This window comes from Mustelus asterias, chromosome 11 (assembly GCF_964213995.1).
Source record: "Mustelus asterias chromosome 11, sMusAst1.hap1.1, whole genome shotgun sequence".
Lineage (NCBI taxonomy): Eukaryota > Metazoa > Chordata > Chondrichthyes > Carcharhiniformes > Triakidae > Mustelus > Mustelus asterias.
In genome coordinates, this window is record NC_135811.1 from 27,691,860 (window position 1) to 27,716,674 (window position 24,815).

Consider the following 24,815-nt stretch of genomic DNA (forward strand, 5'->3'; position numbering starts at 1 on the left):
AGTTGCTGGAATTCTGAAATACAAACACACAATTCTGGAAATACCCAACAGGTCTGGGAGCATCTATGGAGAAAAAAACAGAGTCAGCGTTTCAGGTTGGTGACCTTTCACCAGTTTAGATGAAAGGTCATCAATTTGAAACATTGGGGGCGATTTCAGCCTGTGTTCACTGTCAGAGAGAATGGCAACATGGGCTGATAATCTGGAGAGAATCAGGGAAAGTGGTTTTCCCTGCCCCTCCTCGACGCAGCGAGGTTCACACCCACAAAGGGCGAGAACCTCATTTTAATGCATTTGCATTAACCCCCCCCTACTGAGCCCCTGGGAGGGGGAAGGTTATTTTTTAATCTGATTGGGGCACTCTTTAAAAACGGCGCTCCAATCTCAGTGCAGCTGGGCTTTCCCGGCAGGTTTAGGCCCTGCCCGTCAACATGATGGTGTGAAACACACCCACCTGGTCCTTTTGGCAAATGCCATGCCATAAGGTGTGGCGAGAAAACCTGCCGTTTCTCTGGAGAGTCCGGTTTCCAATCAGATCCTGACACTTGCCATTTTTTGCTCAGAATCCTCCCAATAACTCTGTTACTCCCTCTGGATATGCTACTGGACCAGCTGAGTTTTTCCAGCATTTTCTGTTTGCTAGCTACCCACTACCTTAATCACTTAATTGCATTGACTTTCTGGCTTCAGTTGAATCTTAGCTCATGGGTGGTGACACTTTGTCCCCTACCTGCTTTTTCACTTGCAATATTCAAATCAACACAGTGGCAATACTGCTCATCATTTGAGCAGTACTATGGACTACCCCCTCTACTCCATTGATACCCTCTTCTTCTTTGGGCACCTCACTTTGTTACATTTCTTGTGCCTCTTTAAAAAAAAAGCTGTTCCTTGGATTTGCCCCATTGCCAACCATTTCATTAAAGAAATCTCTGTTTTATGACCACAGTAGATGCTATTTGGTGAATAAGCTAGATCCTAGAAAGAAACCTGTCATACTGATCATAACCCCTTGTTTTTATACAGGGAGAAACTACTGATCCCAAAAGCACAGTACTCCAGTAACACCTTTAGGATTTTAAAGATTAAAAAATGTATCAACAAGAATCAAAACTTAAGCACACAAGATTAAAGTTACGCAGTTAAGACAATCTTACAGAACAGCCACCCCTAAAAAATACCCACTTGGTCAGGACACAAGTAAACTATCTTCTTGGCGACAACTTCCCTTCTAGATTTTTAACTATAAAAATCCAATAATATTACCCAAGGCAAAGAACTGCCGTCGCTGTAATAAGGCTGTATCATATGACTCCTCAAACACTTCCACTCTGTTTTAGAAATCCAAAGGAAAGGTTCAGAAACACATTGCTTTGTGAAAACAAAAGACTTTTTTAGCTTGACTGGATGGCTGTTTCAAATTCACAACTTTCAGCATAGAAAGTCAGCATAGATCTGATTTCAAAATCTCCTGCACACAGCTCAGTTAAATCTCTCCCCTTAAATATCTTTTCTCACTTTCATCTCATTCCATTTTCTACAACCATCTCTTTTGTCTCCACTTTTGGGTCAATAACATTTAATGTATCTTTGTAAGCTGTAAAAGTGCCTCATCACTTTGGAACTCTCTTTGAAATTTAACAACTGAAAAGTTAAGTGCCTTCTTATCTCACAAAGCAGATTTTAAACCCAACCTATTTACTTGTGAATCCAAATTCACCAAAGCCTCTTGTTATAAATGCAAAAATCTTACACCTTTACCCTATTATCTCTCAGCTCTCACAGACAAACTGTCCGTGTTAACTATTGGCCAGTTTAATTAATCATGGACGCACACAGCCTTCTTTACAGAATTCCATCATATTCCCAGAAACATTTGAAAATAAAAAACATCCATCATCTGATCTGCTCCTTCCATCTGCACTTTGTGTACCTCCATTTAACCACTAAATCTCTCCCTGCTTACCCCTGCTCTAGCCTGCAAACCCATCTTTCTCTTTCTCCCTTATCTCCACTCATGCTGTCTCTGAGCTCATGTTATTCTTATCACCCTACTTCCTGATCCTTGTCCCATTTCCACCAGAATTATCAATTATGGTAGTCCCCAAAACCTCAAATTTAATTCACGCTTAAATTACTTAACAGCCTCCCCCTCCTATCACTGTAATCTCCTGCAGCCCTACAACCCCTAACATAATCCTATATTCTAGAATTCTCTCCTCAGAATCTCTCTACCTCCTCCACATTCTCCTCAAAGAACAAGAACAAAGAAAATTGCAGCACAGGAACACGCCCTTCGGCCCTCCAAGCCTGCACAGACCATGCTGTCTGACTTAACTAAAACCCCCTACCCTTCCGGGGACCATATCCCTCTATTCCCATCCAATTCATCTATTTGTCAAGACCCCCCTTAAAAGTCACTATCGTATCTGCTTCCACTACCTCCCCCAGCAATGAGTTCCAGGCACCCACCACCCTCTGGGTAGAAAATCTGCCTCAGACATCTACTTTAAACCTTGCCCCTCGCACCTTAAACCTGTGCCCCCTAGTAATTAACTTTTCCACCCTGGGAAAAAGCTTCTGACTATCCACTCTGTCCATGCCTCTCATAATCTTGTAGACTTCTATTAGGTCACCACTCAACCTCCGTCATTCCAGTGAGAACAAAACAAGTCTCCCCAACCTCTCCTCATAGCTGATGCCCTCCATACCAGGCAACATCCTTGTAAATCTTTTCTGTACCCTCTCCAAAGCCTCCACATCCTTCTGGTAGTGTGGCGACCAGAATTGAACATTATATTCCAAGTGCGGCCTAACTAAGGTTCTATAAAACTGTAACATGACTTGCCAATTTTTAAACTCCATGCCCCAGCTGATGAAGGCAAGCATGCCGTATGCCTTCTTGACTACCTTCTCCACCTGTATTGCCACTTTCAGTGACCTGTGTACCTGTATATCCAGATCCCTTTGCCTATCAGTACTCCTAAGGGTTCTGCCATTTACTGTATATTTCCTATCGGTATTAGACCTTCCCAAATGCATTACCTCACATTTGTCTGGATTAAACTCCATCTGCCATCTCTCCGCCCAAGTCTCCAACCGCACGATATCTTGTTGTATCCTCTGATGGTCCTCATCGCTATCTGCAAATCCACCAATCTTTGTGTCATCCACAAACTTACTAATCAATTCAGTTACATTTTCCTCTAAATCATTTATACAGATATATATATTACAAACAGCAAAGGTCCCAGCACTGATCCCTGAGGAACACCAATTGTCACAGCTCTCCATTCAGAAACGCACCCTTCCACTGCTACCCTCTCTTGTCTTTGACCGAGCCAGTTTTGTACCCACCTTGCCAGCTCACCTCTGATCCCATGCGACTTCACCTTCTGCATCAGCCTGCCATGATGGACCTTGTCAAAGGCCTTACTGTAGTCCTCCTTTAAGACTCTTCTTAAAACAAAAAAAATTTCATTAATGATGTCTACTCCATATTTCACCTAGTTGTTTTGAGAAATTTAGTGTTGTTCCGCCACGTTGTGCAGTGAGAGGGAGAGTGGGAACAGTGCTCGCAATTTGCCCTATTCCAGTCAATGGTTCCCCTTAATGGAGACTGGAATTACCTTGCCTTTCAGTATTTTTTTTGCTTTCTCCTGCTAACAGCAAAAGTGAGCAGCAGTGAGTTATGGTGCAGGTCAGGGGTGAGATCACAGAGTCAATGATGTGGGGGATGTGAGGACAATGCTGGTAAGATCTGGGGATCTTATAGTATAGGTATGCATGCAGAAACTCATGGTAGGATGGTGGGAGCTTGAAAAATTAACCTTTTCCAAAGTGCAAGAATTTTGTTTGATCTAACACTTCAACGTTAGACTACAATTCGGATCTTATCAAATCCTAACTAAAGTAATTTTAGTGACTTCCTAAATAGTTCATAGTTTTTATATGTTTTATATATATATAATGTAAATATATGGTTAAAGGGAGTAATGCTTTGATTTTACCACCTATCTTAACTGACTGAAGTTTCTCTGTCAAATATATAATGTTGCTAATCTCGGAATGGAAATAATTTTTTTGGAAATCAGTCTGATTGCACCAAATTTGTCACTGGAATCTGAAAAATAAACGCACAAAGCAGATCTCTTGATTAAGAGCATTGTCTAACAGATTTAACAAAGAATGAAAGCTTTTCTCCTTCGCTTGATGTTTTAGTTTTATATGTTGAATTTGGAAAGGCAACATTTTTCCTAATAGTATTGGCTCCAATTAGTTTTAACTGAAATCAACAGAGTATTAAATGTGAACCTATACCGTTTGCAATTCAGACAGCAAACCAGAATTGCCAAGACCCTGAAGATTTTGAGGAACTGCAGGATGGACAAGAGGAGGAATTCCTGACACTGCTGCAAGCGTTAGAATCACTTGGTCTCTCTGAGTACCTTGGCACTCTGGAAAAAGAAGAAATAGACATGGAGTCACTGGTAAGGATTTATCAGCTTCAATTCAGTGCACTCAAGAGCAGCGTTGGGACATGAAAATGTTCAAACAGAACGGCAATCCAACGATGATTACTGCCTTGTAGAAGATTCAAGCTATTGTTTTTTTTTAGCCTTACCTTATCTCCTCTCAGTTTTGTATTTTATACTGTACTGAGGAAAAATAAATCTCTGACCTGTATCAGTACTGTGTGACAAAAGAACCAGCTTCTGGAAAACAAAGAAAGGTTAACATTTTGAATGTCACACTTCATCAGCAGTGGACTTGATGCATTATTTTTTTGCTCATTTTTAGCTCATGTGTACCGTAGATGACCTGAAGGAAATGGAAATCCCTCTTGGACCAAGAAAGAAAATTGCCAATTTTGTGAAGGAGAAAGTAAATGCACAGGTATTATTATTCCTGAAGGGTACCTCGCATGCTGGTTGCTGTATCCATCAGCTACTAAATTGAACTGTAATTCTTATGAACACAATTATGTGGCTCTGTAAGGGGAGTCAACACCCAGTAGTAATAACTTTTTAATGCATTTTTCACTGCTTTCTTTACTCAAATTATTTGTATGACTAGAATACAATGATTTAATTAGGCTATCTGGGTTACCAGATATTTTGGGTTTTGCAAAGAGCTGTGAATAAATATTGTCTTTGCATGAACTGTTTCTAAATAATGCAGTTTTGCCATATTCTTTTTACTCGAGCTAAAATTTATGTTGCATTCCTCTATCATGAATATCTTTCGTCGCAAAGAAGACAAAAATTATCTCAATGAATGATGCATTATTACTAAGTGCAATTTCAATGTTTTAAAATTCGCACTTCTTGATACTATACAACATTTATATACTGGCATTCTAAATATGTTGAGAAGATTGAAGGCCTAACATGAGATACATTTCCAGAGATGATATTCATTCTTCACAATGGAATTCTTAATTTTGCTCACTGAAAGTACGAACGTATTCTTGTCACGCTAGAAATTCCTACTAATGCTATTCTAACGTGTTGTTATGAGTTTTGAAAGCCATTCTCGTGTCAAATGGCTCTCTGGATAGAATCATACAGCACAGATGGAGGACAATTGTCTCATCATGTCTGTTGCAGCTCTTTGGTAGAGTTTTCCAATTAATCTCACTCCTCTGCTTTTCCTTATCGCACTAAGTGTGTTTCGCCATCGAGTTTTTCATTCAAATGTTATTGAACCTGTTTCCACCATCCTTTGAGGCATTTATTTCAAAATTTATTGTTGCCAGACATGTCAATTTTGCATTTAAAGTAATAATTGAAAAAAGATTATTGTGACAAGTCAAGCCTATTCACTGATTTCTTTTTACAAGACAATTCATTGAACGCATCGGTTAGTTTTGGATAGTACTATATATTAAAATAGAGCCAATGGCTTATGCTGCAATACTTCAATTTGGAAAATGCTGTTTTAATTATAAAATTGATTTTTCTATTTATTGAAAGTAGCTGGGTAAGGATAATTTTTTGAGCGCACTATTATGTGCGTACTGGGGTAGACTTTCAATTTGTCACCTGGGCATAACACTGACATTGCAGTTCAGTTGTATATTCTGGAAACTACCTAAATTTCCATTGAAATCAAATAGCCTCAGACTCCCTAGAGAGAGAGGAGGTAGGGTTTGTGGAGTTCGGTGACGTTAAACTGGGAGCTTGCTGAGAAATTCTGCAATTAATCAATTGACCGCTCCATCGGCTATTTTCTTAACATGAAACTTAAGTTTAAAACTGGCTTCAAATATTCCTATTATACTAAACAATTTGTTTCAGGTTTTAACAAAATATCCGGAAGTTAGCCAAACTCCTTCATGGGTTAAAATGAAATTCAGGACCAGTTTTTTAGGTTAAGAATTGAATGGCTATTGACAGATTGAACAAACCTGGTGATTTCATTCTCCGCAGTGTGTTAGTTCACAAATTGAAACACTTTGATTAGCAGTGTTGACTTTCTATGTAATGCTCAAAGGTTGCTGTGCAAAGTAACAATTATATTTAAAAATCTTTTCCATTCTGAGTTTTAAAATTCTGTACCTTATATTGGACAAAGTCTCAGCAATATATAAAGCTCGTTTGGCATGTTTCCCAGAAGTTTATTTAAGCTGTGTTGTTGCTGTAAAAAGAGACATTTTGTCAAAGCTTTTCATGTTGCACTCATCAGAAAGATTATTGTTACTTACAGCAGATTTGTTATTTCCAAGGTGAATCTACAAATGTAGTGGCTATTTGGAAGACAAATTCAGTAGTTTAATAATCTAACAGCAATAACTTGTCAATTTTTAAAAATGATTTGTCAGAAATATATTTTTATAAAATTAAATGTCTGTAGACTTTGGACATTGTGCATGCTGTGGTTAGTTTAGTCAGCATGCAGGTATAAAATGATAGTTCTTGAGAGATCAATGCTTCATTTGCTTTTAAAATGTTCTCTTCAGTCTCTTAAGCATATCTTTTTAAAAGTGTGCTAGTGTTTTATGAATTAAGTGGTATGTGTAAATATTTTATTGCTTGCTTGAATGAAGCAGCAACCTGAAAGACACAGTCCAGTTGAAGGTATCTGTTAAACTGCAGTGTGTGTGTATACATGTGTTTGTCATAAGAAACAGTAGTAGAAGTAAATCATACTGCACCTTGAGCCTGCTCTGCCATTTGATTGGATCAAGGTTGATTTTCAATCTCTGCTCCATTTGATCCCCATATCCGAAAATGTATCTTTCTCAGTCTTGAATAGACTCATGACTGAGCATGCACAGTTCTCCAGGGTAGATAATTCCAAAGAATCACAGAAATACCTGAATGAAGAAATTTCTCCTCGCATCTGTCTAAAATGCCCCACGTCTTATCCTGAGACTATGCCCCCTTGTTCTAGAGGTCCAGTTGGGGAAAATGACCTCTCGGCAGCTACTCTGTCAAGCCTGCTCAGAATTGTATGTTTCAATGAGATCACCCCTCATTCTTCCTACCTTAAGTTAGTTTAGGTTGATTCTACTCAGTTTCTTCTCAAAGGACAGCCTTCTCGTTCCAGGAATCAATCTAGTGACCTTTTGTTGCACCACCCCTAGGGCAAGTAAGTCCTTCCCAGGTATGGAGACAAAAACTGTACACAGCACTCCAAGTGTGGTCTCAGCAAAGCCGTGTACAATTTCATGAATACTTCCTTACCCATGTACTTTATTCCCAATGCAATAAGGCCAAAGTATCATTTGTTAATCATCCCAAATTGCCCATGAGCAGGTAGTGAAGTCCTTGAACTGCTGCAGTCCATATGGTGTAGGTACATCCACGGTACTGTTAGGGAGCGAGTTGCAAGATTTTGGTCCAGTGACACTAAAGGAACTTCATTGTCAATGGAGTGCCATCACTGTGTCAGTGGTGGAAGGAGTGAACATTGAAGGTAGTGGATGGGATGCCAATCAAGCGGACTGCTTTGTCCTGGATAATGTTGAGTATTCTGAGTGTTGTTGGAACTGTACTCATCCAGGCATGGTGGAGAGTATATCCATGGTGGTCAGGCTTTGGGGAGTCAGGAGGTGACTTGCTGCAGGATTCCCAGCCTCTAACCTGCTCTTGTAACCACAGTATTTAAATGGCTGGGCCAGTTCCGTTTCTGTTCTGTTCATCTCCAGGATGTTGATTGGGGAGTGTTATGGGGAAATTTCAAAAGGTGGCCAATTATGTCTGAAGACAATTCAAACTCGCAAGGCAAATATTTCTGTAACAAATTTATTTAACATAAAACATAAAAACAATACAATACAAACGTACAGCTGACCAGAGTTTCACGAAGGGTTAAATAGCTCTAAGGACAGAGTGACAGATCCTCTCCGAAAGAACTGAATTACAGAGTCAAATACAGATCAATTATACTTTTTCATAATCTGCCTTTCTGCATAATTCTGCCTTTCATAAGCTGAAAATCAATTCTATTTAATGGTTATACATCAATACAAATTTCTGTCCAATATCTCAGCCAATCATAAGCTACTTAATAGCATAGAATCATAGAAACCCTACAGTGCAGAAAGAGGCCATTTGGCCCATCGAGTCTGCACCGACCACAATCCCACCCAGGCCCTACCCCCATATTCCTACATATTTACCCACCAATCCCTCTAACCTATGCATCTCAGGACACTAGGGGGCAACTTTAGCACGGCCAATCAACCCAACCCGCACATCTTTGGACTGTGGGAGGAAACTGGGGCGCCCAGAGGAAACCCATGCAGGCATGGGGAGAATGTGCAAACTCTGCACAGACAGTGACCCAAGCCGGGAATCGAACCCAGGTCCCTGGAGCTATGAAGCAGCAGTGCTAACCACTGTGCTATCGTGCCGCCCTATTCGTCCAACTGATTCCAGACATAGTCTCTCTTTTTGACACTAACTACCTCCCTGTCGCTTGGTAACGGCAGATGCTACCACAAGGTCAAAATGGACCTTCACACCGGCTCACTGCCAAATTGAGAGAAATCTTTGTATCCTCACTGGCTACAGGGGAGGTCCCAGAAGATTGGCGAATAGCCAACGTTGTTCCTTTGTTTAAGAAGAGTAGCAAGAATAATCCAGGTAATTGCAGGCCAGTTAGCCTTACATCAGTGGTCGGGAAATTATTGGAGAGGATTCTTCGAAACATGATTTATTCTCACTTGGAAATAAATGGATGTATTAGTGAGAGGCAACATGGTTTTGTGAAGGGGAGGTCGGTCTCACGAACTTGATCGAGTTTTTCGAGGAAGTGACGAAGATGATTGATGAGGGCAGGGCAGTGGATGTTGTCTACATGGAGTAAGGCCTTTGACAAGGTCCTTCATGGCAGAGTGGTGCAGAAGATGAAGTCGCATGGGATCAGAGGTGAGCTGGCAAGGTGGATACAAAACTGGCTCGGTCAAAGAAGACAGAGGGTAGCAGTGGAAGGGTGCGTTTCTGAATGGAGGGCTGTGACAAGTGGTGTTCCTCAGGGATCAGTGCTGGGACCTTTGCTGTTTGTAATATATATAAATGATTTGGAGGAAAATGTAATTGGATTGATTAGTAAGTTTGCGGACGACACAGGTTGGTGGATTTGCGGATAGCGATGAGGACCATTAGAGGATACAACAGGATGTAGATCAGTTGGAAACTTGGGCGGAGAGATGGCAGATGGAGTTTAATCCAGACAAATGTGAGGTAATGCATTTTGGAAAGTCTAATACAGATAGGAAATATACAGTAAATGGCAGAACCCTTAAGAGTATTGATAGGCAAAGGGATCTGGGTGTACAGGTACACAGGTCACTGAAAGTGACAATGCAGGTGGAGAAGGTAGTCAAGAAGGCATACGGCATGCTTGCCTTCATTGGCTGGGATATTGAGTTTAACAATTGGCAAGTCATGTTGCAGCTTTATAGAACCTTAGTTAGGCTGCACTTGGAATATAGTGTTCAATTCTGGTCGCCACACTACCAGAAGGATGTGGAGGCTTTGGAGAGGGTACAGAAAAGATTTACAAGGATGTTGCCTGGTATGGAGGGCATTAGCTATGAGGAGAGGTTGGAGAAACTTGGATTGTTCTCACTGGAGCGTTGGAGGTTGAGGGAAGACCTGAAAGAAGTCTACAAGATTGAGAGGCATGGACAGAGTGGATAGTCAGAAGCTTTTTCCCCAGAGTGGAAGAGTCAATTACTAGGGGGCACAGGTTTAAGGTGCGAGGGGCAAGGTTTAAAGGAGATGTACAAGGCAGATTTTTTACGCAGAGAGTAGTGGATGCCTGGAACCCGTTGCTGGGGGAGGTAGTGGAAGCAGATACGGTAGTGACTTTTAAGGGGCGTCTTGACAAATAGATGAAGAGGATGGGAATAGAGGATATGGTCCCCGGAAGGGTAGGGGGTTTTAGTTAAGTCAGACAGCATGGTCTGTGCAGGCTTGGAGGGCCGAAGGGCCTGTTCCTGTGCTGTAAATTTCTTTGTTCTTTGTTCTTTAAATAGACATGTGTTTCTGCGTCCAGGTTCATATCTATTCTGTGTCTGGGCAATGAATACATCTATTCATAATGTTGCATAATGTGTCACCTCTTAGGAATGCTACCCGGCTTTGGCTTTAAACTATTGACTTCTACCGCCATGCCTTTGGGTAACTTTGCTTGGCTAAAGCATACAACACATTGAATTACATTTAAAATATCATCATATATGTTTTAAAATTAAAGTTACTTGTTTTGACTCATTTACTGCATCCACATATGTGTAAGCTGTCTGTGTTAGCTTATGCAATAATCATTTAACTCTTTACTGATTCCTTGTCTTCTGAAAGACTACATTCTGCCTATAAATCTTTAGTTAGTTAAAAATCCCCTTCCACAGGGAGGATTCAGTGATGGTAATGGCATTGAATGGGGAGGTAGTTAGATTCTCTCTTTTTGGAGATGGTCATTGCTTGCCATTCGTGTGATGCAAATGTTACTTGCCACTTACAGTCCAAATCTGAATGTTCTTCAAGTCTTGCTACATCTGGCCGTGGACTGCTTCGGTATCTGAGAGTTACGAATGATGCTGAACATTGTGCAATCATAGAATATCCCCACTTCTGACCTTATGATGGAGGGGAGGGTTCATTGATGAAGCAGCTGAAGATAGTTGGGCCTAGGACACTACCCTGAGGAACTCCTGCAGTGATGTCTTGAGACTGAGATGATTGACTTCCAAAACTGCAACCATCATCATCTGTGCTAGATATGTCACAACTCCAAGCAGTGGAGAGCTTTTCCTGATTCCAAATGACTTCAATTTTGTCCGAGCTCCTATATATCGCACTCGTTGAAAAGCTGCCATGATGTCAGGGGCAGACATTCTCACTTCATCTCTTGAGTCTGACTCTTTTGTGTTTAGACCAAGGCTGTAATAAGGTCAACAGTTTAATGGCCCTGGCAGAACCCAAACTGAGTGCCAATGAGCAGGTTTTGCTGTGTAAGTGTTGGCTTGAAGGCACTGGTGATGGCATCTTCCATCACTTTGTTGATGATTGAGAGTAAACTGATGGAGAAATAATTGGCCAAATTGGATTTATTCTGCTTTATGTATACAGCATAAACTGGGCAATTTTCTACATTGCCGATAGATGCCAGTGTTGCAGCTGTACTGAACATCTTGGCTAGGAGCGCAACTTGTCCTGGAGCACAAGTCACCAGTACTATTGCCAGAATGTTATCAAGGCCCCAGAGCCTTTACAGTTTCCAGTGCCTTCAGCTGTTTCTTGATATCAAATGGAATAAATAGCATTGGCTCTCGACTGTGAAACCTCAGGAGAAGACTGAGAGTGTATCATCCACTTGGCACTTCTGGCTGAAGATGGGAGGGTTCTGACCTGATCCCTTGTATGGCCTTGGCCGTGACATTGCACGCCAGAGTCTTGCATTTTGGACCACCTCGTAGATCATGCTTGGAGAGCTACTGTTTTAACCAATCCTCTGTCCATGGAAATGTATTACTCTCAATCCCATGAGCCCTTATCTTAAAGAAGAACCTTTCCTATGGTGCCTTAGTGAATAGTAAAATTATTCTTTATCTGATTTGCATTGCTGGCTTAAAGGAAATATGTTTTAGGTAACACATTTAATTCTCTAAATACATTCATTTCATATATCCTTGGTGTTTAGAAACCAATTAAAATTGCTGCTTTATAGGCACAAATTGTTAGCTTGCATGTTATCTGTTTCATTGTGCAATTAGCAGATAAAACCAACAGACAATTTTCTTTGCTTTGCTTTGCTTTAGAGCTTAATGATTCAGAATTTAATTGAATTGTGCTATGTACATGTCATTGTCTTTATTGGAAATGGTCAAAGTCCCAAGTAGTTTTGGCACTTTCCTGTCACTTAAGTTGTTATGTACCATCACCTTGATGAATATACCTGTTGTAAATGTGGCATTAAGCTAGTGGTATATCATGCACGTGCTTGAGGATGATGTGTACTCATTCAGCTGCTGCCATCTAGTTTTCATTATTTTAATTTCTTGAACTGGAGGCCAAATTATTCTGTCCACATTAACATTTTAACGGCAAATTCTGAAAAACTTTGAGTTAAGGATCGCTTTACTTTTTAAAGCACTTGGGACTTGTGGAAACTTTTTTTTGCTGATGTATGGTGTATTTTCTTTTTTAAAAAAAGGTTTAATTGGAAGTAGATATCTTTAAGAGCCTACTTTTGCTTAAATTTTTTAAGTTTAAGTTTATTTATTGGTGTCACAAGCAGGCTTACATTAACACTGCAATGAAGTTACTGTGTTGCCACACTCAGGTGCCGACACAGAGGGAGAATTCAACATGGCCATTGCACCTCACCAGCACATCTTTCGGACTGTGGGAGGAAACTGGAGCACCCGGAGGAAACCCATGCAGACATGGGGAGAATGTGCAGACTCCACACATAAGGTGGCCTGTGTCCCTGGCGCTGAGAGGCAGCAATGCTAATCTCTGTGCCACCGTGCCGCTTCATGCCCCACTCGCTGCAACACTCCCCAATACAACTAATGAATAAGGAAGATGATGGTGTAGTGGTCATGTCGCTGGGCTAGCAATCCAGAAGGCCCATGCTCTGGGCACACGGTTCAAATCACAGCACAGCAGCTGATAGAACTTAAATTAAATAAATAAAAATTTAGAATTAAACGTCTCAGTAATAGTAACCAGTCATCCACTGTTGATTGTCATTGTTCACTGACGTCCTTTAGGGAAGGAAGTCTGCCTTACACATGACTCCAGGCTCTCAGCAATGTAAGACCATAAGAAATAGGAACAGTCCGGCTCCCTGAGCTTGCTCCATCCTTGAATATGATCATGGCTGATCCGACATTCCTCACGTCCACTTTCCTGTCTTTTTCCCGTAATCCTCGATTCCCTTAATGATCAAAAATCTATCTATCTCAGCCTTAAATATACACAAGGACTCTGCCCTCAATGCTCTCAGTGACAAGGCATTCCAAAGATACTCAGCTCTCAGAAGAAATTCTTCCTCATCTCAGTCTTAAATTGGTGCCCCTTTATTCAGAGACTCTGCCTTCTGGTCCTAGACTGTCTCATGAGGGGAAACATCCTCTGAGCATCAAGCCCCTTAAGAGTCCTGTATCTTTCAATGAGATCACCTCCCATTCTTCTAAATTCCAATGAATAGAGTCTCAACTTGTTTAACCTTTCTCCAAGACAATGTCTCCATACTGGGAATCATCCTAATGAACCTTCTTTGACTGCCTCCGATGATAACATCTTCCCTTAAATAAGGGAATAAAACTACTCTCAGTACTCCAGATGTGGTCTCACCAGTACCTTGTACAGTTGCAGCAAGACTTCCCTACTCTTATACTCCAACCCCTTTGAAACAAGGTACAACATTCCATTAACCTTCCTGATTACCTTCTGCACCTGTGTGCTAGCTTTCTGTGTTTCATGCAGAAGTACCTCCAAGTCCCTTTGTGATGCAGCTTTCTGCAGTTTTTCTCAATTTAAATAATACTCTTCTGTTCTCCCTTCCAAAATGAACAACTTCACATTTCCCACATTATACTCCCATTTGCCAACTTTTTACATACTTAACCTATCAATATCTCTTTGTAAACTGTTTGTAACCCCCTCACAACTGGCCTTTCCACCTGTTTTCGTGTCATCTGCAAATTTGGCTATCGTACATTTGCTTGTTTCCTTCCTCCAAGTCATGAAGTTGCAGTCTCAGCACTGATCGCTGTGGGACTCCACTGGTTACAGGTCACCAACATGCAAAAGAATCCCATTCGCCAATTCTCTATCCAAGCCTGGCATGGTCCCCCATGCAAGGCTTCTAGAAAAAGTGAGAGGACATGGGATCCAAGGGGCTGCTGCCCTGTGGATCCAGAACTGGCTTGCCCAAAGGAGGCAGAGAGTGGGTATAGATGGGTCTTTTTCTAAATGGAGGTCGGTCACCGGTGGTGTGCCCCAAGGATCTGTTCTGGGACCCTTGCTGTTTGTCATTTTCATAAATGACCTGGATGAGGAAGTGGAGGGATGGGTTGGTAAGTTTGCCGACGACACGAAGGTTGGTGGGGTTGTGGATAGTCTGGAGGGATGTCAGAAGTTACAGAGGGACATAGATAGGATGCAAGACTGGGCGGAGAAGTGGCAGATGGACTTCAACCCAGATAAATGCGTAGTGGTCCATTTTGGCAGGTCAAATGGGATGAAGGAGTACAATATAAAGGGAAAGACTCTTAGTACTGTAGAGGATCAGAAGGACCTTGAGGTCCGGGTCCATAGGACTCTAAAATCGGCCCCGCAAGTGGAGGAGGTGGTTAAGAAGGCGTATGGTGTGCTGGCCTTTATCAATCGAGGGATTGAGTTTAGGAGTCCGGGGATAATGATGCAGCTATATAAGACCCTCGTCAGACCCCACTTGGAGTACTGTGCTCAGTTCTGGTCGCCTCATTACAGGAAGGATGTGGAAAAGATTAAAAGGGTGCAGAGGAGATTTACAAGGATGTTGCCTGGATTGAGTGGCATGCCATATGAGGATAGGCTGAGGGAGCTCGGTCTTTTCTCCTTGGAGAGACGTAGGATGAGAGGAGACCTAATAGAGGTGTATAAGATGTTGAGAGGCATAGATCGGGTGGACTCTGAGGCTTTTTCCCAGGGTGGAAATGGCTACTACGAGAGGACACAGGTTTAAGGTGCTGGGGGGTAGGTACAGGGGAAATGTTAGGGGGAAGTTTTTCACTCAGAGGGTGGTGGGCGAGTGGAATCGGCTGCCGTCAATGGTGGTGGAGGCAAACTCAATAGGGTCTTTTAAGAGACTCCTGGATGAGTACATGGGACTTAATAGGATGGAGGGTTATAGATAGGCCTAAAAGGTAGGGATATGTTCGGCACAACTTGTGGGGCCGAAGGGCCTGTTTTGTGCTGTAGTTTTTCTATGTTCTATTACCTCTGACACCATTAGCTCTTATCTTATGAGTTGATCTTTTGTGAGGTACCTTGTCCCATGCCATCTGGAAGCCCAAATACAACACACCTACTGGTTCCCCTCTATCCACCCCGGTTGAAACTTCCTTGAAAAACTGTTAATAAATTAGTTAGACACTATTTCCTTTCCATGAAGCCATGCTGACTCTGCTTGATTAGATTATAATTTTCAAGATGTGCTGCTATTACTTTCTTAATTGTTGATTCCACCATTTTTCCAACAATCGATGTTAGGCTAATTGGCTATAGTTACCTGCTTTTTGCCTCCCTCCCTTTTTGAATAGGAGTGTCACATTGGCAGTCTTCCAATCCTCCGGTACTTCTCCAGAATCTAAGGATAGCATCCACTATCTCTGTAGCTGCTTCTTTCAGTATCTTAGGATGCAAGCCATTAGGGCCTGGAAACTTATCTTTACTTTAGTCCCATTAGTGGTTGACTCTTAAATGCCCCATCTCATCTTGCCCCACATTCCCCCATGTTGAACACCAGTTGGGGGAAGCACTGAGGGTGACAAGGGCACATAATGTACTTTGGGTGGGAGACATCAAATTCCATCACCAAGAATGGCTCGTTAGCACCACTACTGATTGAGCTGGAGAGCTGAAGGACTTTGCTGCTAGACTGGGTCTGCAGCAGATGCTTAGGATAAAACCCACTTACCCTCACCAATCTGCTTGTAGCAGATTCATCTTTGACCGTGTTCGTAGGAATGACCACTGCACAGTCCTTGTGGAGATGAAGTCCAGTCTTCACATTGAGGTTATCCTCCATCATGTTGTGTGGCACTCCCACCACGCTAAATGACTTCAAACCAATCTAGCAACTAAAAACCAGACATCTATGTAGCGATGTGGGCCATCAGCAGCAGAATTGTATACAACCACACTCTGTATCCTCATGGTGCACCATATCTCCCACTATAACATTATCATTAAGTCAGGGGATCAATTTTGGTTCAATGAAGAACATAGGAGAGAATGCCAAGCACTGCACCAGGCGGACATAAAAATAAGATGGCAACCTATTGAAGCTCCAACACAGCATTACTTGCATGCCAAACAGTGGAAGCAACAAACAGAGCTAAGCGATCCCACAAAAACAGATCAGATCTAAGAAGAAGAGGCTCCATAAATATCTGCATCCTCAATGACGGACAGGCCCAGCACATCAGGGCTAAAGAGAAGGCTAAAGCATTTGTAGCCATTGTCAGACAGAAGTGCAAGCTGATGATCCATCTTGGTTTCCTCCTGAGATCCCCAGCATCATATGTCAGTCTTCAACCAATTTGATTCACTCCACGTAATATCAAGAAATGGCAGAAGGTACTGGATATTGCAAAGATTATGGACCCTGACAACATTCTGGCAATAGCACTGAAGATATGTTCTCCAGAACTAACCACACTGCCTTACCAAGCTGTTTCAGCACAGCTGTAACACTGGTATCCACCCAGCAATGTGGAATATTGTCTGGATTAGTTCTGTCCACAAAAGATGTGATAAATCCAACCTGCGTACTGACCCATCAATCACACATTGGTAAAGTGATGGAAGGAGTTTTCTAAAGAGTTAGCGAGCAGCACTTACTCAGCAATAACCTGCTCACTGATGTTTAGTTTGGGTTCCTCAGGGCCACTCATCTGAGCTCTTGGCAATCTTGGTCCAAACATGGACAAAAGAGGTGAGATGAGATTGACTGTATTTAACTGAATGCGGCTCCAAGGAGCCTGAGCAAAACTGAAGCCAATGGGAATGGCGGGGGTGGGGGGGATGTTGGCAGCAGCAATCACCTCTCAACCATCTTCAGTTGGACCTTCTATCATGAGGTCAGAAATGTGGAAGTTCACTGATGATTGCACAATGTTCAGCACCATTCACAACTGCTCAGATACTGAAGCAGCCCATATCCAAATACAGCAAGACCTGGACAATATCCAAAATTGGGCTGAGCACTTGTGCCACACAAGTGCCAGACAATGACCATCTCCAACAAGATAGAATCTAACCATCGCACCTTGGCATTCAATGGCATTACCATCACTGAATCCCCACTATCAACATCCTCGGGATTATCATTGACCAAAAATTCAACTAGGCTAGCCATATAAATGCTGTGCTACAAGAGCAGGTGAGAGGCTAGGAATCCTGTGGCAAGTATCTCACCTCCTGACTCCCCAAAGCCTGTCCACAATCTATAAGGCACTAGGCAGGAGTGTGATGCAATATTCTTCCCTTGCCTGGATGAGTGCAGCGCCAACAACACTCAAGAAGCTTGACATGAGGTGTATTAGATATGCTAAATTCTCCCTCAGTGTACTCGAACAGGCCCTGGAGTGTGGCAACTAGGAGATTTTCACAGTGATTTAATTGCAGTGTTAACGTAAGCCTACTTGTGACAATAGTAAATAAATTTAAATTTAAACAATCCAGGACAAAGCAGTGTGATTGATTAGATCCCTTCCACCACCAGTGAACAATGGCAGCAGTATGTACCCTCTACAAGATGGAATGTTCTCCACTTGCCTGGTTAAGCACAGCTTGAAGAAGCTTAGCGCCATCCAGGGCAAAGCAGTCTGCATGACTGGCACCCTATCCACCACCTTAAGCGTTCATCCCGTCTATCACTGATGCATAGTGGCAACAGTGTGTACAATCTACAAGATGTCTTGCAGCAACTCACCACGGCTTCTATGACAGCAACTTCCAAACGTGCAATCTCTACCACCTAGAAGAGCAAGGGGAGCAGATGCATTGGAACACGACCTGCAAGTTCTCCTCCAAGCCACACACCATCCTGACTTGGAGCTACGTCACCATATCTGCACTGTTGCTAAGTCAAAATTCTGAAACCCCAAAGAATACTGTTGGTGTTTCTACTGAACATGGACTGCAGTTGTTCAAGAAGGGGGCTCACCATTCTCTCCAAGGAAAATTGGGGATGGGCAATAGATTCTGGCATAGTAAGTGATGCCTACACCATGTGAAAGAATAAAGAAACTGAGCAGCAATTTTTTTGTTATTGAGAAGAAATGTTCTCACCAGTCTTGTTGGTTGAGATTTTAATTTTTTTTGAGTTCTCTATATTATTGGTGAATCTGTTTGAGACATTTTTTCAGTTGTGAACATTTTTGATCTGGTAGTTAAGGTTAATAAAAGGCAATAAATAGGCAATTTGCTAAGTTTGTAATAAATAACATGGAATGGTTTTCTTTCTTCCCTATTACAGGCAAAGAAGAAAGCTGCAACAGAGAAAAAAGCAGCATTGGATGCTCTGAAAAAAGCTCAGCAAGATGAAATCCAAAAGGCCAAGGATGAAGCAGTTCAAATGGACTCCTTATCTGCAGAAAAACATGGAGTGCCAAAGAAGATGCTGTCTTATGCTGGCACCAGTGTTTCACCTGTCTCAGTGCAATATGACCAGTTCGAAGCAGGGGCGGGCCAGGTAAAGATCACTTTGAAGCTTGAATTTGGTTGTTGGAGGTTTTTTTTGCTGAATAAATGGCTGAAGTGAGAGATTGTACAGTACTTTGAGAGTTGGCACTGTTTTATGTTGAGTTGGTAGCTATCACTGCCTTACCTGAAGATGTTTCCATATACCTAATTTGGTAGCAAGTTCCATACTCGTAACAACTCTGTTGCCGATTTTCTCCTGATTTACTTACTGGAATTGCTATTGATTATCTTAGATTTATGAGAGTTATGACCACTGAGATTTGCTATCATCCTTGTGTTCATACCTTCTCAAGTGTTTGTAAATTATTTTTGTAATATGGACACCAGGACTGTGCAGTGTACTTGAGAGACGTCTAACCTAGGCTGTTATGTAAGTTTAAATCAGCTTTTCTATTTTGTAATCCAATCCTTTGGAAATGAACATCCAACATTTTGTTTGCATTATTTGTGGCTTTCTTAACTGATGTTCTAATGATTTGTGAATCTTAGCTTTGCACCATTTTTTACTAGCAGTCCTTATTTATTTACAGATATTCATTTTAAATGGTGGCACAGTGGTTAGCACTGCTGTCTCTCGGTGCCAGGGACCCGGGTTCAATTCCCAGTTTGGGTCACTGTCTGTAGAATTTGCACGTTCTCCTTGTGTCTGCATGGGTTTCCTCCCGAGTGCTCCGGTTTCCTCCCATTTCCAAAAACGTGCAGGTTAGGTGAATTGGCCATGCTAAATTCTCCCTCAGTGTACCCGAACAGGTGTCGAAGTGTGGCAACTAGGGGATTTTCACAGTAACTTCATTGCAGTGTTAATGTAAGCCTACTTGTGACTAATAAATGAACTTTAAAAACTTTAACCCTTGATCTCTTTGCTTCAATGTCCCATTAAACTTATTTCAAGAGGGGTAAAATGGTCTTTTTATTTCTCATATCAAAATGTGCACTTCACACTTGGCTATATTGAAATTAATGTATTATTTACTCAACTATTCTGTAAGTTTATTTAATGTTTGCAAAAAGACATTTGCCAGGAAAAACTAGAGTCATTGTCATACAGGCAAAGTAGGCCCTTTGGCCCATCGAGTCTGCACTGGCAATAACTACCACCAAAGTCAGGCTAATCTCATTTTCCTGCACTCGACCCATATCGTTGAATGTTATGATGTTTCAAGTTCTCATTGAAATACTTTTTAAAGGGTGTAAGGTTTCCGGCTTCCAATACCTTCCAAGGCAGTGCATTCCAGATTACCACCACCCTCAGTGATGTTCTTTTCTCAGATTGCCTCTGAATCCCCTGCCCCTTGCCCTAAAACTATGCCCCCTCGTGATTGACTCTTGAACCAAGAGAAGCAGCTGCTTCCTATTCACCCAGTCCATACCCCTCACAATCTTATACACCTCAATCATGTACCTCCTCCGCCTTCTCTGCTCTAAAGAAGAAGACATTTGCCAAGCCTATCCAGTCTCTCCTTGTAGCTCAAATGCTCCATCCAAGGCAAAATCCTGGTGAATCTCCTTTGTACCCCCTCTAATAAAATAGCATCCTTTCTGCAATGAGGTGACCAGAACTGCACACACTACTACAGCTGTGATCTAACCATAGAATCATGGGATCTTACAGAACAGAAGGAGGCCATTCGGCCCATCGAATCTGCACCAGCCACAACCCCACCTAGGCCATAACCCCATGCATTTACCCTAGCTAGTCCCCCTGACACTAGGGGGTAATTCTGTATAGCCCAATCACCACCTCCTTGCTCTTGTACTCTGTGCCACGACTGATAAAAGCAAGTGTCCCATATGTCTTCTAAACTATCGTATTCACCTGCTTTGCTACCTTCAGGGATCTGTAAATAAGTACCCCAAGATCCATCTGTTCCTCTGAGCTTCCCAGTGTCCTGCCATTCATTAAATATTCCCTAATTTCTTCAAAAGTGCATATAAACTACATCTGCATTTCCCTCAACCACACATTCAAATCATATTTTTGAAAAATTCTAACATTTGTTAGGCATGACCTCCTCCTGAAAAGGCTTTGCTGATCATCCCCTAATTAACCCAAGCTTTTCCAAGTGGAGATTAATTCTCCCCTTCACCGTTTTCTCCAATAGTTTCCCTACCACTAACGTGAGACTCATGTCAAATATTGATGCAGATACCTCATTTCAGCTCATCAGAAGTGTGAAGTGATGCATTTTGGTAAGAAGAACAAAGCAAGGCAATATAAAATGAAGGAAAGAATTTGAAAGTGGGTGCATGAACAAATCATTGAAACTGGCACGACAGACAAGAAGTGGTTAAATTGGTACACGGGATCTAAGCTTTATAGAGACATAGGGTGTGTTCAATTCTGGACATTGTGCTTCGGGTAGGAAGTAAATGCATTAAAGAGAGTACAGAAGAGGTTCCCAAGAATGATGTCTGTGATGAGGAACTTCAGTCACATGAGTAACTTGGAGAAGCTGGGGTTGTTCTCCTTAGAGAAGAGAATGATGCAAGGAGATTTGACAGAAGTATTCAAAATCATGAGACAGTGGATAGGGAGAAATGGTTTACATTAGTGGAACGGTCTAGAACCAGAGGAAGACCGATTTAAGGTCATTGGCAAAAGAACCAACAGCAACAAGGAAAAGTATTTTTCTGCAGCAAGTGTTTAGGATCTGCAATGTATTGCCTGAGAATTTGGTGGGGGCAGATTCAATCGTGGCTTTCTGAAGGGAATTAGATAATTATCTGAAGAGAAAGAAATATTGGATTGTTGAGAAAGGATAGAAGAGAGGGACTTGCTGAATAACTCTTGGAGAGAGCCAGCATAGACACAATGAATCAATCACCTTTTGTGCTTTTATGATCCTAAGAAATTCAGTAGCAATTTCTTTACTCAGTGTTCAGAATGTGGAATTCACTCCTACAAAGAGTAGTTGAGTTAATGGGGTTCAATGAAGTAAGGGCAAAGGAGCCTCATGTGAGGCTGTAAATTTAATTATATCTGAGATAAAAAGTAACGCTGTCAGATCCTACTTTTAAATGTTGCAACTGTTTTCGCCAACTGTGATAACAAAGCCAAAGCTTGCATTATTGACGATATTACTATTCCAATTTCATGCTGTCTCACTAAGTAATTTTAAAATTTTGTGTAGCATGTGTCTAACTATTGCATTTAAGACATCATGAAGCAGATTTGCTAATGTGTGAACAGAATGATTAATTTGGTTCTAATTTCATTTACATTTGTGCTCTACATTTTTTCTCAGGTGTCTGTGGCTTATTGTACACTAGACTTTGAACCAGATAACTTCTTTGCCTTGGGTTCTCCTATTGGTATGTTCCTCACAGTGCGTGGGTTGGAGAAGATTGATGAAAACTACCGGCTACCAACCTGCAAGAGATTTTTCAACGTTTATCATCCGGTAAGTCTAACTTACTCTGAGATGGGTTTCAAGTGCCAGTTTGTGACTTGCATTTATTTGATTTTTGAAGACAGATTGTAGTGGAAGCTGTTATTTGATTGTGATATTAATATCCCACATCCTTCAGATTTTTAAAATAATGATGGATTAACTGTATTTGCAAGAGTCCTAATGTTTATTGCAATGTTCAGTCGAACATTATTTGTTTCTTAAACTCACCTAGTCTCCGCTTTCTTGTGCTATGGGTATAATTTAGGTTATTCTTAAGGCCAGCAATTTTATGAATCTTCAGTGTGCAGAAAGGACAGGTAGATAAATCTTTATTGCCTAATATTTGATTGCAAAAGACTTGGTATTGATATTTCAAAAGTACTAGAACAAAAATCTAGACAACAGGATGTAGCTGCAACTACCGAGAGATATTTAATCTTTGAAATCCACATGTTTGTTTTTCTTTATTTTGTGAAGTATTTTCATTGGAATTTTCCCCCATATATTTTTGCACAGTATATCCTGTCAGAAGAGTGGAACTAATATCCTGGAAAAAGATCCAAATTTTCAGAATGTTTTTAATCTCTCTAAGTAATTCATTTGTAAAATCATATTTTTGCTTTAGAAAAATAGCTCTATATAACCGTGATATAATGTGAAAATTTATAAAGTTAGTTTTCGCAAATAGCTTCCAAGATAACATTGACTTTCTAATAATGAATATTAATTTTGTGAGCCCAACATTTCATTTGTGACAAATGGCCATGGAATGGAATACCTAATTAGCTTGGTAAGATATTGATGATTCAGCTCTTAATTGACAGGAAGACAAATTGGGAGGGGAAAAGTAGTCGGTTGGTTGTACACCATAGATTAGATTTGCGGTGTGTGACTTTTAGTCATATTTTTCGTGTTGCTTTCCTTGTCTTGTGCATCAAAGATTCTAGGTGACCCTTTAAAGAGGATTAGATTCCCAAATCAGGGATTCTGCAGTTGGAACCTCATTTAGACTGATATTCAAGCTTCTCTGCTCTTAAGTAATTTAATTAATTCTTGGCAATATTCTCAACTATGGAGAGACCCTCAGCCAAATGAAAATCCATAAATTTGAGCATCCAAACAGAAGGTGGAATTGTTTTATTAGCAACTGTTATAAGTTGGGTGAGCATTTTAATTTGTCTGGTAGTCATGTGTGACCACGGCATCTGTTCAGGAAGAATTAGCCACCACCTTGAAAAGCCCCTGTGCAGGAATTTAGATTGGTCAGTGTAAGGTGCTACACTGCATAAGATCAACTTGCTGTTGTTTTTTACAGAACAAGTGAAAATCTTTAGCTTGGAATTTAAAGCATCTTTTATTCTCATTGTGCTGCAAAATATACCTACTGTGCTTTGCATTGTTTTTCAAGAGTCAATTTAAAAAAAAGAAAACAGCTGAACATGGGTCTTGGCATGATGTTGTGGGTAGTTTTAAAATAATTACCTCTTGGGATGCGAGCTCAAGTATTTTAAGTGGTAGAAGTGGTTTAAAAACAATTGCACCAGAAGTCCTTTTATTTCTCTCCTAAAGCTTGAGTATTGCCTTGTGTTTCAAATATAACAATGGGAATGACCATGAATAGCTGAAGCAGTTACATTTAATCCTATTTTTTTTCATAAATCATTATGAATAACTCTTTTCTTAAGATTGCATTTTCAGTTTTAAAAATTCAAGCATCTCAGTGTTTTGAAGGATGTAGTTTCAGATTCTGGCAGCATAGCAATCATGTTCTTGCATTAGTATTCCAGGGACCTGGATTTATAACCTGGAGGTGTGCTTTCAGATCCCACCACAATAGTTGGGGAATTTAAATTCTGTTAGTTAAATACATTTGCAATAAAGCCAAGTAATGGTTACCATGAAACTGCCAGATTGTCGTCATAACCCAACTGTTTCTTCAAGGAAACCTCCTGCTCTTACCTAGTCTGGATTATGTGATTCTGGACCCCCTCAAAATTATGGTTGACTCTCAGCTGCTCTCTGAAATGGCCTAGCAAGCCACTCAAATATATACAATAAGGCAGCTCCTCAAAATCTCCTCGAGGATAGATGAGGATGGTCCTGCCAGCCTGTGAACAAAAAATGGTAAGAAGTTTAACAACACCAGGTTAAAGTCCAACAGGTTTACTTGGGAGCAAATTATTTGGTTGCTACCAAATAAACCTGTTGGACTTTGACCTGGTGTTGTTAAACTTCTTACTGTGTTTACCCCAGTCCAACGCCGGCATCTCCACAACAAAAAATGGGACAGACTCAATGGACCAACCAGTCTTTTCCTTTGTCATTCTGTGTATGTGTATTACAACAGTGACTGCACTTATTGGCTATGGAGTTCCAACGCTTTGGAATGTCTTGAGGTTGTGAAAGGTGCTATATAAATGCAAGTTTTTTTTAGGTTTTAATAGGTGTATATTGTTGTGACTATCTCGTTCATGGTTCATGTTAA

The 24,815-nt window shown here is 41.1% G+C and overlaps 1 protein-coding gene across 1 annotated transcript in view; it reads left to right on the forward strand.

Moving 5' to 3' along the window:
- sec23ip (SEC23 interacting protein) overlaps positions 1–24,815 on the forward strand; it is a 127,471-nt gene that overhangs the window by 43,702 nt on the left and 58,954 nt on the right. The window contains exons 11-14 of the mRNA XM_078223330.1: positions 4,335–4,490; positions 4,801–4,896; positions 18,712–18,927; positions 22,184–22,339. Of these exons, the coding sequence (XP_078079456.1) occupies positions 4,335–4,490; positions 4,801–4,896; positions 18,712–18,927; positions 22,184–22,339 (624 nt within the window). The remainder of the gene's footprint in view (positions 1–4,334; positions 4,491–4,800; positions 4,897–18,711; positions 18,928–22,183; positions 22,340–24,815) is intronic.